The following is a 17339-nucleotide window of genomic DNA, read 5'->3' as shown; positions in this document are numbered from 1 at the left end:
TACACGTTAATCTGTGAATAATGCGCGCCGAGCCCAGAATCCATCGTTACACTTCATAAAGGGCCAGACACGGTGATAAAACTGCCCCCCGCGGGGCAAACATGGGGCTTTAGTACACAAACAATGCAAAAATAACTCTGTATGAAAATCAGGGACATTTACCCCAGAAGAGACCCCGATGCCCTGCCACGTGGGGTGCTGGTGAGAGACAGGCACAGAGAGGGGTCACTGGTACACGCATGCACCCCATCATACACCAGTGCATAGGGGCCCCGGCGCAGACCTAGGGTTGCATTTTTTTTGAAAGACATTCTCTCTCTTCATTCATTTAACCAGCAACGTTCTCCGTGATTTGTTACCAAGTTGAGGGCAACTGGATGGGGGTAATAAGTTGGGGGGAGGGGGGAGTCCAGGACAGGCAGCCATTAAATATATATATATAACCCATCTTTATGGAACAGGGAGGGGCAGCTGTGTTTAAGGGGCATTTCTAGGGGTAACAGGGAGTTTGGAATGGGGGGTAAGGATTGTCAGCGCGGGGTAAATCGTGATAATGCTGGTGATCAGTAGCGCCAAAATCCTGACCCCTAGAGCGTGGCCCTTCCTGGGGCATGGCTGGTGGAGGGCCACTCTCCCCAGGGCAGTCACTCTACACCATCCCACCTATCACCCCTCCCCCGGGGCAGTCACTCTACACCATCCCACCTATCACCCCCTCCCCCTGGGGCAGTCACTCTACACCATCACACCTATCACCCCTCCCCCGGGGCAGTCACTCTACACCGTCACACCTATCACCCCTCCCCCGGGGCAGTCACTCTACACCATCACACCTATCACCCCTTCCCCGGGGCAGTCACTCTACACCATCACCCCTTCCCCGGGGCAGTCACTCTACACTATCACACCTATCACCCCTTCCCCGGGGCAGTCACTCTACACCATCACCCCTTCCCCGGGGCAGTCACTCTACACTATCACACCTATCACCCCTTCCCCGGGGCAGTCACTCTACACTATCACACCTATCACCCCTTCCCCGGGGCAGTCACTCTACACCATCACACCTATCACCCCTTCCCCGGGGCAGTCACTCTACACCATCACACCTATCACCCCTTCCCCGGGGCAGGCAGCCCTTTGTCCCACACTCAGAGCAAATGACAGAACTGCATACCCTGCGTGTAGCGGGGTGGGTCTCAGCACACGGCCCGGCATGTATATGGCGTGTCACGTGTTCTCTTTGCTCTCTCACACACACAATTAACTTTTTAACACAAGCACGGCAGCACAAGGCGCTCACAAACACACATCCCTGATTACGGAGGGGGATGGCGCCCTGTGCCCCCCCCGGACCACGGGGAGGGCACATTGGGGTCAGGACACCCTGCCACGGGCAGCCACGGCTGCGGAATGAGGAGTTCATACTGTGGAAATGTGAGAGACCCTCACTCCTTAACAGAGGAACGTGCGACGGGTGCAGCGTCCACGTCTCTGCCGGACGGCATCTCGCGGCGGGTGAAAATCACGTCACATGACCCCACAGCAGGGTCTCTTGTCCGCCGGTGTGCTCTCCTCGGCCGGAGCGATAAGTTTCAGTAGTGGAGGTTCCCCGCTGGCTGTCGTGTAATAAACAGAGCCGGGGGGCGTGGGGTCTGCCGAGTCCTGCGCCTGTTGGCGGCTTTCGCTTGCCGGCGGCGGCGGCGCGTTTCTCTGGAGCTTGGCTGCCGCTCTCTGCCGCTTGAGCTCGGCCAGCGTATGGTGGGAGCGTTCGTTGCTCAGATCGGCAGACGTCTCCGCCTGGGTGGCCAACTGGTAGGAGACGCTCCTGTCCAGGCGCTTAGAGAAAGTGTGTCTGGGGCCGGAGCCCGCACTCCCGTTCCGCTGAGACGACAACGGCGGGGGAGCAGAGTCCTCGCCGGGGGCAACTCCGCCGGGGCATCCCTCTTCTTCAGACGGCGCAGCATTTGGGGGCTCCGACACTCGCTCAATTTTCTCCTGTAAAAAATATAATCACATGACATCAGACGCCAATCACCTGCCCATTTCGTGCCACATAAACCCCAGGTAATCCCGGGGGCACCCCGTATCTAATTTACTAGTGAAACGCGTTGGCGACAGTAATCGCGGCTGCCCCCGTTATGTAATTTACTAGTGAAACGCGTTGGCGGCAGTAATCACGGCTGCCCCCGGTATGTAATTTACTGGTGAAACGCGCTGGCGGCAGTAATCGCGGCTGCCCCCGTTATATAATTTACTGGTGAAATGCGTTGGCGGCAGTAGTCGCGGCTGCCCCTGTATGTAATTTACTAGTGAAACGCGTTGGCGGCAGTAATCACGGCTGCCCCCGGTATGTAATTTACTAGTGAAACGTGTTGGCGGCAGTAATCGCGGCTGCCCCCGTTATATAATTTACTGGTGAAACGCGTTGGCGGCAGTAGTCGCGGCTGCCCCTGTATGTAATTTACTGGTGAAACGCGTTGGCGGCAGTAATCGCGGCTGCCCCCGGTATGTAATTTACTGGTGAAACGCGTTGGCGGCAGTAATCGTGGCTGCCCCTGTATCTAATTTACTGGTGAAACGCGTTGGCGGCAGTAATCGCGGCTGCCCCCGGTATGTAATTTACTGGTGAAACGCGTTGGCGGCAGTAATCGCGGCTGCCCCGGTATGTAATTTACTGGTGAAACGCGTTGGCGGCAGTAATCACGGCTGCACCCCGTATGTAATTTACTGGTGAAACGCGTTGGCGGCAGTAATCGCGGCTGCCCCCGGTATGTAATTTACTGGTGAAACGCGTTGGCGGCAGTAATCGCGGCTGCCCCCGTTATGTAATTTACTAGTGAAACGCGTTGGCGGCAGTAATCGCGGCTGCACCCCGTATGTAATTTACTGGTGAAACGCGTTGGCGGCAGTAATCACGGCTGTATTGAACTCACTTGCTGGTGCTGCTGGAGCTCCGCGTTGGTAGCTTTATCTTCGTCCTCGTCCTGCAGCTCGGCCTCGCTGTCCCGGGCTCCTCTCTGTTGCCACACGATGGCCTCTTTCTGATGCTCCCTCCGGTACATGTTGGTGCGCTCGGTGACGCTCACCCTGCGCACGACTTTCCTGTGAGGAGAGGGGGGACTCGGTCACGCGGAGCCGCAGGAATGTTGATGCCCCTCATGCAGGTCAAATCAGCAAGGGGGGGGGGCAATACACGATAGAAACGAGCCGGATTGGCCCACTTTGCATGCTATGGATCCAGCGTGATGAATAATAAAAAGGAGTTAACATGGGGGGGGTTTAGAAAGGGTACCCTTATAGGGGGCAGTTAGCTTATGGCATACACAACACAAACATGGATGTGGCCGAGGTCATACTTTTTTACTTTTTTTCTCCCCAACATTCATTCAGTAAGACGCTTTCAAGACCTCAGAAGTCTCTCCTTCACATGTAACCTTTCCTGACACTCATATTATGGTCACCACTAGAGGGCAGTTGTAGCAAGTGTTCATACCCCAAAAGCACACGATACAAGCGACGTGTCCTGTGTGCTCGGTACCCCGGGGCAATATACCCTCTCTGTATATATCACCGGCACCGAGACCGGTATTATATACCGCGCAGTATCGCCCCGTAACGTACCCCCGGCTACAGTACCCCGGGGCAATATACCGTCTCTGTATATATCACCGGCACCGAGACTGGTATTATATACCGCGCAGTATCGCCCCGTAACGTACCCCGGGGCAATATACTGTCTCTGTATATATCACCGGCACAGAGACTGGTATTATATACCGCGCAGTATCGCCCCGTAACGTACCCCCGGCTGCAGTACCCCGGGGCAATATACCGTCTCTGTATATATCACCGGCACAGAGACCGGTATTACATACCGCGCAGTATCGCCCCGTAACGTACCCCGGGGTAATATACTGTCTCTGTATATATCACCGGCACAGAGACTGGTATTATATACCGCGCAGTATCGCCCCGTAACGTACCCCGGGGCAATATACTGTCTCTGTATATATCACCGGCACAGAGACCGGTATTATATACCGCGCAGTATCGCCCCGTAACGTACCCCGGGGTAATATACTGTCTCTGTATATATCACCGGCACAGAGACTGGTATTATATACCGCGCAGTATCGCCCCGTAACGTACCCCGGGGCAATATACTGTCTCTGTATATATCACCGGCACCGAGACCGGTATTATATACCGCGCAGTATCGCCCCGTAACGTACCCCGGGGTAATATACTGTCTCTGTATACATCACCGGCACAGAGACCGGTATTATATACCGCGCAGTATCGCCCCGTAACGTACCCCGGGGTAATATACTGTCTCTGTATACATCACCGGCACAGAGACCGGTATTATATACCGCGCAGTATCACCCCGTAACGTACCCCGGGGCAATATACTGTCTCTGTATACATCACCGGCACAGAGACCGGTATTATATACCGCGCAGTATCGCCCCGTAACGTACCCCGGGGTAATATACTGTCTCTGTATACATCACCGGCACAGAGACCGGTATTATATACCGCGCAGTATCACCCCGTAACGTACCCCAGGGCAATATACTGTCTCTGTATATATCACCGGCACAGAGACCGGTATTATATACCGCGCAGTATCGCCCCGTAACGTACCCCGGGGTAATATACTGTCTCTGTATATATCACCGGCACAGAGACCGGTATTATATACCGCGCAGTATCGCCCCGTAACGTACCCCCGGCTGCCGGCGCTGGACGTCCGTCGCTGCAGGGCCGTCTTGTGCTTGTCCTGGGATTTTTTGATAGCGTCGTGTTTGTGTTTCAGCTCCAGGAGTTTTGCGCGAACCTCTTCATCCCCGGAAACATCTGCAAGAGAAACACCACAAAGGAGCTGAGTCTGTGCCCTGCGTGTGTAAAGGCTGATGTATATTCTTATATGCGCTGTCAGGGAGGGGGGTATCTGCTGTATATTCTTATATGAGCTGTCAGGGGGGGTATCTGCTGTATATTCTTATATGCGCTGTCAGGGAGGGGGTATCTGCTGTATATTATATGCGTCAGGGAGGGGGGTATCTGCTTTATATTATATATATGTTATCCGTACCAACTGGTGTTTCATCCAGCTGAGACTTGGCATTTAGGTCGGCTCCATGTGCCACCAGGAGCTCCACCATGTGAATCTGGAAGGAGAAGAAGCAGACTCAGCATTTGTTGCTACAGAGAGTCACAAAGTTACCTCCAAGCCCGGATGGAAAGAAATGATCCCAGGTGAGGGTCCCGGGGTAAAGAACAGTTCCGTGGAGAGACTCACCTGACCCCAGCAGGCGGCAGCGTGGAGCGGCTCCCATCCATCATGGTCCCTGGCATTGACTGCAGCTTTATGTCCCAGCAACAGCTCGGCCGCCTCCAGGTATCCATTCGCACACGCGATGTGCAGCTGCAACAGAGCAGCACGTTAGCCACGTATGAACCAATCACAAAGCAGCATCTTCAATTCCAGAGCAAGGGTTTAACAGAATGAAGAAGAGACCTCTGAGCTTTTGTAACTTTACATCTTTTCCTTTGTTTAGTGAATCGGCTCCAAAGTCTCACCGCGCAGATCCGGTCAGCTTAAAGGGTTTTCTCCCTAAAGCACGTTCATGCTGCAATAGCCTCCGCTACCACCAGGTGGCGCCATCACCGTGTATTTACACAGATTCCTGCTTTACATACTCGCCCCTGGGCCAGTCTGTTCGGCGGGGGTAATTTCACCGCCCCCTCTATAAATAAAAGTAATGGGGTGCAGAGCGCGGTGCTTAGATTCTGTGCCCGAGGTTTTACGGCACATTCAGGTCCGCAGTTCTCTGCCCGCCCGTAGAGCACTCTTTAGGTTTAAACGCCATCGATCTACCATTATATGTTAGGCTTTGGGGGCCCACAGGCCGGGTCCCTAAAGTTTGGGGAGAGAATAAAAGGGAGCTGCATGGCACAGGAGAGGAAGCCAAGGGCAACATGTGCATAGTGTAGGGCAGGAGGGGCCCCAGAGGCATCCAATGAGTGGGCAGAATCAGGCGAGAGGATCCAGAGACAGCCAATGAGTGGGCAGAATCAGGCGAGAGGATCCAGAGACAGCCAATGAGTGGGCAGAATCAGAAGAGAGGATCCAGAGGCAGCCAATGAGTGGACAGAATCAGAAGAGAGGATCCAGAGGCAGCCAATGAGTGGGCAGAATCAGAAGAGAGGATGCAGAGGCAGCCAATGAGTGGGCAGAATCAGACTAGGGGCTAATAGACGCACAGTACTGTATGCGGGATGAACCGCGAGACATGTTACTTGCCTAGGGAGGAGGCACATCCCTCTCACGCTCACTCACCAAACTAGTACCATGCGAGTCCTGTGCGTTGACCTCTGACCCCATCTGTACCAGGTGCTTGATATCCTCTATCATGCGCAGCTCTGTGGCTGCCCGAGATTCCTCAATCTTCTCCTGTGTGATTCCTGTGTGTTGGGAGACAAAAACATAAACCGGGGACAGAAAGAAGAGTGGACAGGAAGACACAAAAGAGACAGAGCGAGAGACGTCGCCTTCCGGTACCGGAGACACTCACCTTGCTCCGCCATGGCGGTTTCTATGTGATCCAGCGTGACGTCGTCCTCACACAGGTCGTAGGGCATGTTCCCGTCAGAGTTGACGGCCAGGAGGTTGGCATTGCTACGAAGAAGCGGAGGCACCAAATCAGAGCTGGGGTCATCGGGAAAGCCTATGGGAGGTGGGCCCTAAGCGGCTGGGGGTAGAAGGAGTCCCTATAACCGGGGACACTTAAAGTCGCTCGCTAAACCCAGGTTACCCCAGCCGGGGGTTTCCTGGCGGGGGTGGCGTGCGGCGGGAACACAAGCTGCCGTTTCTTACTGTTTAATGAGCAGCTCCACCAGCTGCAGATGCCCACACGTGGCCGCGGCATGGAGAGGCGTCCACAGCTCGCTGTCACGCACGTTCACATCGGCCCCCGCATCAAGCAGCAACCCGACGATCTCTTCAAAGTCATCGATGCAGCACTGAGGGGAGGAAACACGGATACAGAAAACACACGCAGGGTCCCGCGCATGGACAGCTGCCGCCCCCCCATCTTTGCATACAGAGCCTGGCCACAGCCGGGGATTCTGGGTAACAACCCCCCCATACCCCATAATCACCCGGCATACAGAGCTCCCTGCAGCCGGGAATTCTGGGTAATAACCCCCCCGTACCCCATAATCACCCGGCATACAGAGCTCCCTGCAGTACCCCGAGCGGATACTCGCTGCGGCTGGAGGGGGTAAATCAGGGCTTTATATATTATATATAGGATTATTACACACCCCCCCCCCCGGCGGAGCTCACCTGGTGCAGCGCTGTCAGGCCGTCCTCGTTGTATAAATCAGGACTAAATCCACTCTGCAGTAAGCGGCGCACTGAGAACAGGAGAAGAGGGGTTAAAGCCCACAGTAATACCCACATTTACCCCGTCGCTTAACCCCTTACATCAGGAAGCAGTGCGAAAACATAGATTAACACAACAGAAAAACCTGAAACAGCAAAAACCCGGGGTCTGCGCATTAGGAGGGGGGCCGTGCCCCGGGGTCTGTGTATTAGGAGGGGTGAGGGTCCCGGTGTCTGTGTATTGGGAGGGGGTCTTTGCCCCGGGGTCTGCTCATTAGGAGGGGTAAGCACCTGAGGTCTCTCAGTAACACCTGCGGGGCGTCCCGTGAGACGCGGAGGACTCGCCAGCAGCGCAGGTATGTTATTAGCGTGCAGATTGCGTGTGGAAACTCCTCGCAGCAGTGACACTAAGGGCCAGTTTAACGCCTTTGGGTTTCAACACAGAGAAGGCCCAAAGCCTGCCGTAAAGTGAGCGCGTGGCAGCGCAGCAGGACGTGTCTCGGCTCTGATGGGCTGGGACCGGCGCCGTCTGTTTGGTAAATACGGTTCCTGCCAGCACCTTTAACCCTCGAATGCTCAGCAGCGACAGCGCAGAGCGAGAGGCTCGATCCTTGGTCACTCGGCTCTGACCCGCTGGGCTCGGCTCCGGGGCACTCGGCTCCCAAGCCCACCCCACGTGCAGCAAGATAAAGCCTTGCAGGAACAGTACCCAAACATACCCAAGTAGATCATTAAGGCAGCGCGAGGGTTAACGAGGGCAAACAGCAGGAAGTACCATACCGGTTACTCATATACGCCTGCCAGGAACACACCTTCTAGAACAGTCCCTCGTCTTAATCCCGACATCCGAGCCGACAGCCAATAAACCGCACGAAACAGGAGAACCCGCTACCGCTTCTGCTGGGAGGCCGTTCCACTTATCCACCACCCTCTCAGTAACGGTAAACTTCCTCCCATCCCAGCCTCTGATCCTCTAGTGTTAGATTCCGGACTCTCGCTGTAACTTCTCACTTTAGGAGCTGCTATAGAAACAAGATCCAGTCCTCGCTGTGTGGCGTCCCGCCGCGGCTTTACAATTACAGGCCTCGGCGGGCCACCACAATCTATTTTAGACAGCCGGCCGGGGCCGTCTGTCTGCTGCGTGGCTACAAACCACCGGCTCGGATTTAGTAACAGGAATGGAGGAAGCCTGAGGTGGCTCCAGTACCCGTGGTACAGATAACAGGACTCAGTGGCTCTCTGAACAGCACGCTCATAAAACATGCCTGTGATATACACGCAGACCGAGGGGCCACGTCCGCTAAATTATTAGCCATTGCTACAGGAAACGGCCATCCGGTACGGTATTTGTTAATACAGGACATCCCAGTCCAAGATTAGAGAGACTGAGATGGAATGGGAGGAAGTTTTAGTTTACTAAGAGGGTAGTAGATAAGTGGAACAGCCTCCCGGCAGAAGTGGTAGAGAGTAAAACAGTGAGGGTATTAAACATGCATGGGATAGACATACGGCAACCATGTTAAAGAAACTCCAGCCCTACAATTTCCTGCCCTGAGCCGGTGGGGGGGCTCAGGGTATAACGAGAGGCAGCCTATCAGAAGCCTGGGTACATAGGGGGCCACACGGAAGTCCTGGGCAGCCAGCATAATGCATTGTCTCGGAATTGAGGGGGCGCGGAGCGGTCGCTCATGAAGTTTTCAGGAACCGCTCGGCGCCCCTCAGTCTTTTAGCTTGGTCACGGAGCCATCGTTTCATGCTGAGGGCCGGAATATGACATCATATACCGCAGCAGTGAAGCCGCGCACACCGCGGCAGAGCAGGGAGACAGCCGCCTCGCGCAGGACTTCTGGAAGGTAAGTGAACTAAAAAGAGAGGAGAGGGGGTAGATAGTGAGAAGGAGGGAGAGGGGTAGATTTGTGAGAATGCATTAATGAATGTGTAAATGATTGTGTGAATGAATTATGTGAATGAATTATGTGAATTGGTGAGTGAGTGTAGAAGTGTTTGTGCATCATAGATGTATAATTGATTTGTGGAAAGGCAGAGATGGCAGGCTGTTTATGGGACAAAGTAGACTCAGGCTAGGCTGTTCGGAGACGCTTGGCACCATCTGAGCCAAATACGTTTATCTCGGTCTCAGCGGACCGCAGGTCGTGGTTCCGGTAATCCGTGTCCTCAGTCTGCTTGTCTTCAGCAAACTGTCTGCGGCTTTCTTGTGCATCATCTTTAGAAGAGGCTTCCTTCTGGGACGACCGCCATGCAGACCGTTGTGATGCGGTGTGCGGCGTACGGTCTGAGCACCGACAGGCTGACCCCCCCCCCCCAACCTCTGCAGCAATGCCGGCAGCTCTCATCCGTCTACTTCCCAAACACAACCTCTGGGTAGGACGCTGAGCGCGTGCACTCAACTTCTTTGGCTGACCACGACGAGGCCTGCTCTGAGTGGGACCTGTCCTGGGAAACCGCTGGATGGTGTTGCCCGCCGTGCTGCAGCTCAGTTTCGGGGTCTTCGGCAAATCTTTTCTTCAGATCCTCAGAGAGTTCTTTGCCATGAGGCGCCATGCTGAACTTCCAGTGACCGGTATGAGAGAGTGAGAGCGATAACACCAAATTTAACACACCTGAGATCTTGTAACACTAACTAGTCACATGACACCGGGGAGGGGAAATGGCTGTGTGTTGGGGTATATATGAGGGGTTAATGGCTGTGTGTTGGGGTATATATGAGGGGTTAATGGCTGTGTTGAGTTATATTTGAGGGGGTAATGGCTGTGCGTTGGGTATATTGAGGGGTTAATGGCTGTGTGTTGGGTTATATTGAGGGGTTAATGGCTGTGTGTTGGGTTATATTGAGGGGTTAATGGTTGTGTGTTGGGGTATATTTGAGGGGTTAATGTTTGTGTGTTGGGGTATATGAGGGGGTTAATGGCTGCGCGTTGGGGTATATTGAGGGGTTAATGGCTGTGTGTTGGGTTATATTGAGGGGTTAATGGCTGTGCGTTGGGGTATATGAGGGGTTAATGGCTGTGCGTTGGGGTATATTGAGGGGTTAATGGCTGTGTGTTGGGTTATATTGAGGGGTTAATGGCTGTGCGTTGGGGTATATGAGGGGTTAATGGCTGTGCGTTGGGGTATATGAGGGGTTAATGTTTGTGTGTTGGGGTATATGAGGGGTTAATGGCTGTGCGTTGGGGTATATGAGGGGTTAATGGCTGCGCGTCGGGGTATATGAGGGGCAGTAAAGTTACTCTGTTATACAGGCTGTACACTCGCTGCGTTACATTGTAACAGAGATCATTTCTTCAGCGTTATCACATGAGAGATATAATAAATATTTACAGCAATGCGAGGGGCGCGCTGACTTCTGGGAGATACTGTATCACATATATATATATATATATATACACACACCCTCTGCATACACTGCGTATATATACACCCTCTGCATACACTGCGTATATATTGTGAGAAATCTAACATATATGTATATATACACGCCTGTGTGTGTGATCTCATGCGCTTCTTAGCGTGTCCCTGTTTGGCAGAAATAAGATGCGGTCGCATCAGGCCTGATATGTGATTGGATTACAGATGGTCCTGTAGTCAGCGTTTTACTAATCGCCCGTAAGACGTTGCCATACGCTCCGGCCCCGAGGGCCAAGCCTGCCGCCGGGTGGGCGACCTGCCTCCCGGGTATCTGGAGTGAACCCAACGAGATGCCACACTCACACACAACTGCCCGAGGTCACCACGTATGTGACATACAGATGTAGCCGTGTCCCCCCTGAGACGGTTCCCCGCGGCACAGGCGACGCCCCCACAGCACAGGCGACGCCCCCCACAGCACAGGCGACGCCCCCGCACCTCGCCCCCCTCCACCAATTCCACCGCCGCGCTTCCAGCGTCAGCCTCGCAGACTGAAGACGTAAATCCAATTCATTAGCCAATCAGCGGACTAGACCCCCGGCCTCACGCCAGCCGGACACTGCCGGGGAGCGGGACCCGCAGCAATGGGGGCAGACACGGGGTTAATGTGACGGATTCTTCCGGAACCAACGAATGGACCGGCCCGTCACCCCGGATAGCACGGCGTCACGCATGGAAATAGGTTTATAGAGGGACTTCGCCCGGCAGACTGCATTCAAACCCTAAAAAAAAACTTGGGAGGGACTGTGTTTTGAAAAAAGAGCCACTTGGGAGGTATGGAATTAGGCAGTACTGTAACTTCCTGGGGTCACTTCCTACCAGAGGTCCCCGGCAGCCGCCAGCTCACACTGTCTCCTGTTAACGGTGCAAATAACTGCCACGAACCGTAACCGGCGGAAACATGCGCGGCCTCCACGCCATCCGACACGCAAACCACGAGCCCTGGCCGGTGATGGGGGGGGTAATTACTGTTTAGGGACGCGGTTTGGATTCCCGTTATAGGAAGGATTTTCCCGACACTCCTTGTTGTGTGTAAATAAACCAACCAGGTGAGCCGGGTAACGGGCGAGCAGCCTCCTGCCGGGGGGGGGCACAGGCGGGGAACGGGCGAGCAGCCTCCCGCCGGGGGGGGGCACAGGCGGGTAACGGGTGAGCAGCCTCCCGCCGGGGGGCATTGAAGGTACCCGTTACCCTCACATAGCGATCCCTACAGGGCAGAACATTCCGCGTCTGGGTCGTTGTGGCTCCCGGGGACCCCAGTCGATCAACCGAACATAGCAGGTGATTTCCGGGCTGTGATCCGGTACCGGCCCACAACGGGGCGTTTAATCTGCACACTTTCCTTTATTTATTACTGGAGGAAAAATACCAGGAAGAACCAAAGCGGGGGCTGGGAGAGGACACGTACCTGACAGGGCGAGAGAGAGCGAGCGAGAGAGAGGGAGAGGGTGAGCGCGAGAGAGAGAGAGGGCGAGGGGAGCGAGAGAGAGAGAGGGCGAGGGGAGCGAGAGAGAGGGCGAGGGGAGCGAGAGAGAGAGAGAAGGCGAGGGGAGCGAGAGAGAGGGGAGCGAGGGAGAGAGAGCGAGGGGAGGGAGAGAGAGGGCGAGAGAGAGAGAGAGTCTGTGGACTGGGTCAGTAACAGCCAATCAGTCTCGCGCATGCCGGGGGCTCCTCGTCGGTGTCTGGGGGTTCAGCCCCAGCCGAGGGCATTTACAGCCACTGGATCTGCCCCCGGCAACCAACGGCAGCTGCCTTTCCGGCGACCATCTGCCATAACACCCAACAGTCTGAAACGTAATCGTCCGTTCCCTACATGCGTGGTCGGGGGTGACGTCAGAGACCGTCGGGGTACAGAGGGGTCACGGACACGCGTGTGAACGGCACGCTAAGCGCGGAGCACAGGGAGACCGTAATGAATCCCTTTAATCTGCGCCGCGTGACATCACCGACACTCACATTTTCACAGGATTAGCGCCGCTTAGTATTAACCCCACAGCTGCAGAGTCACGGTGCGGGGTTATACTGTGTGTAATATGTGCAGCGGTCTCACGCTCTCTCGGGGGTCTCTGCGATCAGATTAACGCCCTTAGACCCCCCCGGGGGGGGGGGGAATGAACGGGTTGGCAGAAAAACCCTTAGAGGACCGCTGCTACCCTATAAACAATCTTGGCTGGAAGGCGTCATCGCGCCTACTGAACCACAAGAGCTCTCAGTCTAATCGAGCCGTCTCAGACAAGCGACAGCCGACGGCCTGCTCTGCCGGCAGAGCGCGTTCCTCCGCGGATGCCGACAAGAATCTGGTCCCGTGACAGGCTAAGCCTCTTGGGAGTTGTAGTTCTCCAGCAGCCGAAAGATTACAGATTGGCAGCCCCTGTCTTGGGAGCAGAGCTAACACTCTATTCACTAATAATAAAAATAACATCCACAATAATAAAATAATAATAATAATAAGCTAAGTCCGGGGGCTGTTCCTGCGGCATTAGTGTTTCTTCTGCCATGGGTCAGTCTCCCCTCGCCCGTCAGATGCTAAGCCCTTTCTATATACCCCTCGCGCAGAGTCACAATCCTTTAATATTCCGGGGGAAACGCTTTCCTGAGAGGGCAGTAGATAAGTGGAACAGCCTCCCAGCAGAGGTGGTAGAGGGTAATACAGTGAGGGGATTAAACATGCATGGGATAGACATACGGCTCCTGAATCTAAGATGAGACCAATGGCTGATTAAGGTTTGAGTCGTTACAGACGGGGGCCGGATGGGGCCGACCTGCCGGCGGGTACCAGGTGAGGATGATAGAACGAATTACAGCGGAAGAGACAGCAGCTGCCAAACAAATGCTTTGAGCGCAGAGCGAGAGCTCGCCCGCCGACTGACTGACACCGGGGAGACCCCCAGCACCGGAGACCGCGGCTTCACAGACGCATCATTTACACACGGAAGCGTCACGCGGCGTGACCGCCACCACCTGCCGGAACACACTCAAAGACCTTAATGCGTGCGGCGAGGGAGAGCAAAGAGAGAGGGTGCCGGAGGGAGAGAGAGAGAGACGGCGCCGGAGGGGGAGAGAGAGCCATTGAAATACGTCAGGCTATTGGAGAAGGAAACCTTTTTAATAAGGACGAGACGGGATAATATAACACTAGAGAGCGGGGTGGTAGGTACCTGGAAAAGACTTCCAGCGGAAGCAGTCAAACTAAAGCGCTAATTAAAGGTTGGAAGCAGTGGGTTCAGGGAAGGATATCCCGCAGAGATGGTAACGATGTTTAACGCTTTATGTGATTAAGTGAAGAAAGTGAATCCGTGCCATGAACAGGTTAACCCCTTCTCTCCCCGGCCGGCCGCACGCAGACAGGATCTGCCCCAAATCACTTCCTACCCGGCAAAGCCACATTCCTGGGGCAGACAAACACAGGATGTGAGCCCCGTCACGGGCCGCAGAGTCCCTGCACGGACGCGGAGTAATGGATTTCACGCGTGTAGCGTGTTACTGACACGGTCGCCAATGCATGGAGGGGTCAGTGGGGCGCAAACCCCTGGATTACAGCCTTAACCCTTTCGCAGTGTAGAAATGAGGAAGGGGTCTGAGTGCTGTAGTCCTTGCCCTCTCCAGCACCCTGCGGAGTAGTTAATGCCCCATCTTACCTTCCTCCACGTCGTTGCGAGCCGCTGCCTCCAGGAGGGTGACGTTTTGGGGGAATGCCACCCTCCGCGCCTCCTTGCTGCCCCGGTTCTTCTGCCTGCCCCTGGATTTCTTGCTTTGCCCGTCTTTCTCAAACTGCGCCCACTTCTTCAGCTGCTGCGCCCGTCTCTTCTGCGCATGCTTCAGCCTCTCCTGCGTGCTCATCCGGCTCACCGCCGGCATCTCCGACAGCAGCTCCAGGTGATCCGCCATGGCCTCGGGGTGCAGAGCCAGACCACAGGGCCGTGTCAGGGGCACAATGGGAACGGTAGCTGGTGCGGCGGACTAGATATGGGCGGCACGGTGGGCATCAGCATGGCACACGGGGCACCGGCCCCTCGGTCAGCACGCCGGGCTAGCGGCTATAATGTCCATGGCTGGAAATAACCCGGAGAGACTCTGGAACACCCGGTGCCCCTCTACCCCGGCCAGGGCCAAGTCATGGCACAGTAAGAGGTGGGCATGTGACCGGTGCCGTACCCCGACCCGGGCGCCTCCTCAGGTAACAGTGTCCGGGACAGGAGGTTCCCGCAACCCAGGAGCTGGCACTCCAACCGGGGCCGTCCTCAGGACACGGGTTCTAACCGCTCGGTATCCGGTCCCGTGTAATGTCAGCTCGGTGTCCGGTCCCGTGTAACGTCAGCTCGGTGTCCGGTCCCGTGTAACGTCAGCTCGGTGTCCGGTCCCGTGTAACGTCAGCTCGGTGTCCCGTCCAGTGTAACGCCAGCTCTCCTCTCTCTCGGTGACACTCGGAAATCCGATCCGCTTCCTGTACCCGCCCCCCAGTCACCAGGCAACCAGGAAGCGGCCCCTACACACCGGACACCCGCCCGCTGGTCTCCGACACACGGAACAAGCGGGGTCACCGGGGCGAGTCACCCTTACTGCCCCGAGGAGCCACACCCCCCCCCAATTTACCTCATTATTCCCATTAACTACCCCCCCACTTTACCTCATTAAATACCCCCCACGCACTTTACCTCATTAACTATCTCCCCCACTTTACCTCATTAACTACCCCCCTTTACCACATTAACTACCCCCCACGCACTTTACCTCATTAACTATCTCCCCCTTTACCTAGCTAACTACCTCCCCCTCATTTTACCCCATTAACAACCCCCCACTTTACCTCATTAACTACCCCCCCTTTACCTCATTAACTATCTCCCCCCCCCTTTACCTCATTAACTACCCCCCTCACGTTACCTCATTAACTACCCCCTCACGTTACCTCATTAACTACCCCCTCACGTTACCTCATTAACTACCCCCTCACGTTACCTCATTAACTACCCCCTCACGTTACCTCATTAACTACCCCCTCACTTTACCCCATTAACTACCTGTGGAGAACCCTCCATCACTGGGGCCCCGGAGAGCCCTGACTGCCAGCCTCCTCCCTACTGACTGCGGGCCCTGGGTTTGTAGAGACCAGCAGTATCATCTCATCACCGGCAGACGGCCAGGATCTGCCACCAGGGAGAGGCCGCCATTGTTTTACTTAAATATCAGACCCCCCTACCCCATGGGGCATTATTATGTCCCCCCAGTTCCACCACTACAGACATTTACCCCGGCCATCCCTGGAACTGGTTTGGGCCAGTAATAGTGGAGGTTGGGACCCTATTGTATTGTATTTGCTGGATATATATATATATATATATATATATATATATATATATATATATATATATATATATATATATATATATATATATGTGTGTGTGTATAGATATATATATATAATATGTTTTGCTGGATATATCCAGCGCTGTGTGTGTGTATATATATATATATATGTATATATATGTGTGTGTATATGTATATACCGTATTGGCTCGAATATAGGCCGCACTTTTTTCCCCCACTTTAAGACTTTAAAGTGGGGGTGTGGCCTATATTTGGGGTCTAGTGCCCGACGCCCGGGACATGCAGTCCCGGGCGCCGGGCAGGCAGCGGGGTTAGGATACAGATCCCCCGCAGCGGTGCAGGGGACCTGCATCCTACTCTCGGATGTCCTCAGACAGCCTCCCCTGCCAGCACTTTCCACGGGGGGGGGTGCCGGCACGGGAGGTTGTCTAAGCGCATCGTCTGGACGGTCACCGGCTGCAGCGATGCGGGTAAACAGCCTCCGGGTTGTTTACCCGCATCGCCGCAGCCGGTGACCGTCCACACGATGCGTTTTACCTCTGCCCCCAAGACTTACCGGAGCAGACTCCCGGGTGTCTTGCGGGGCCGGCAGGGGACATCTACGCAATACAATACAACTTCCGGTTGTATACGCGTATTGCGTAGATGCCCCCCGCCGGCCCCGCAAGACACCCGGGAGTCTGCTCCGGTAACTCGGGGGGGAGGGGAGGACAGTGGCAGCATATCTCGGGGGGAGGGACAGTGGCAGCATATCTCGGGGGGAGGAGGACAGTGGCAGTATATCTCGGGGGGAGGAGGACAGTGGCAGTATATCTCTGGGGGGGGGAGGACAGTGGCAGCATATCTCTGGGGGGGGGGACAGTGGCAGCATATCTCGGGGGGAGGAGGACAGTGGCAGCATATCTCGGGGAGGGAGGACAGTGGCAGCATTTCTCGGGGGGAGGACAGTGGTAGCATATCTCGGGGGGGGGGGGACAGAGTGGCAGAATGTTTGTTTTTTTTTTGGTGCTTTTTAAAGAAAAAAACTTTTTCTTTAAAAAAGCACCAAACTTTTAGGGTGCGGCCTATATACGGGGGCGGCCTATATCCGAGCCAATACGGTATATATATATATATATATATATAATATGTTTTCTGGATATATCCAGCGCTGTGTGTGTATATATATATATATATATATATACCGTAT

General features: G+C 54.8%; 1 protein-coding gene and 1 long non-coding RNA gene across 2 annotated transcripts; both read right to left on the bottom strand.

Moving 5' to 3' along the window:
• Positions 1-604: 604 nt before the first annotated feature.
• LOC128496764 (uncharacterized) lies at positions 605-1126 on the bottom strand. Its single transcript, XR_008354258.1, has 3 exons — positions 1018-1126; positions 742-859; positions 605-689 (listed from the first exon to the last, which is right to left on the bottom strand). It is a non-coding gene; the product is annotated as an uncharacterized LOC128496764 (long non-coding RNA).
• Positions 1127-1509: 383 nt separating this feature from the next.
• On the bottom strand, positions 1510-15137 carry PPP1R16A (protein phosphatase 1 regulatory subunit 16A). The gene is made up of 10 exons (XM_053466549.1): positions 14461-15137; positions 7358-7428; positions 6887-7032; positions 6585-6688; positions 6350-6474; positions 5309-5434; positions 5102-5177; positions 4734-4863; positions 2937-3105; positions 1510-1995 (listed from the first exon to the last, which is right to left on the bottom strand). The coding sequence occupies exons 1-10, from the start codon at positions 14708-14710 to the stop codon at positions 1531-1533; spliced, it is 1662 nt and encodes a 553-aa protein (XP_053322524.1). The 5' UTR covers positions 14711-15137; the 3' UTR covers positions 1510-1530.
• Between the last annotated feature and the right edge of the window lie 2202 nt (positions 15138-17339).

The sequence above is a fragment of the Spea bombifrons genome, chromosome 5 (assembly GCF_027358695.1).
Source record: "Spea bombifrons isolate aSpeBom1 chromosome 5, aSpeBom1.2.pri, whole genome shotgun sequence".
Lineage (NCBI taxonomy): Eukaryota > Metazoa > Chordata > Amphibia > Anura > Pelobatidae > Spea > Spea bombifrons.
This window is presented reverse-complemented; position numbering and strand designations above follow the sequence as displayed.

Coding starts and splice junctions, on each gene's coding strand:
- PPP1R16A (XM_053466549.1), bottom strand. CDS start 14,710: ATGGCGGATCACCTGGAGCTGCTGTCGGAGATGCCGGCGGTGAGCCGG. Junction 7,033..7,357: donor GCCTGACAGCGCTGCACCAG/GTGAGCTCCGCC, acceptor TCCTCCCCTCAG/TGCTGCATCGATGACTTTGA. Junction 6,475..6,584: donor AACCGCCATGGCGGAGCAAG/GTGAGTGTCTCC, acceptor CCCAACACACAG/GAATCACACAGGAGAAGATT.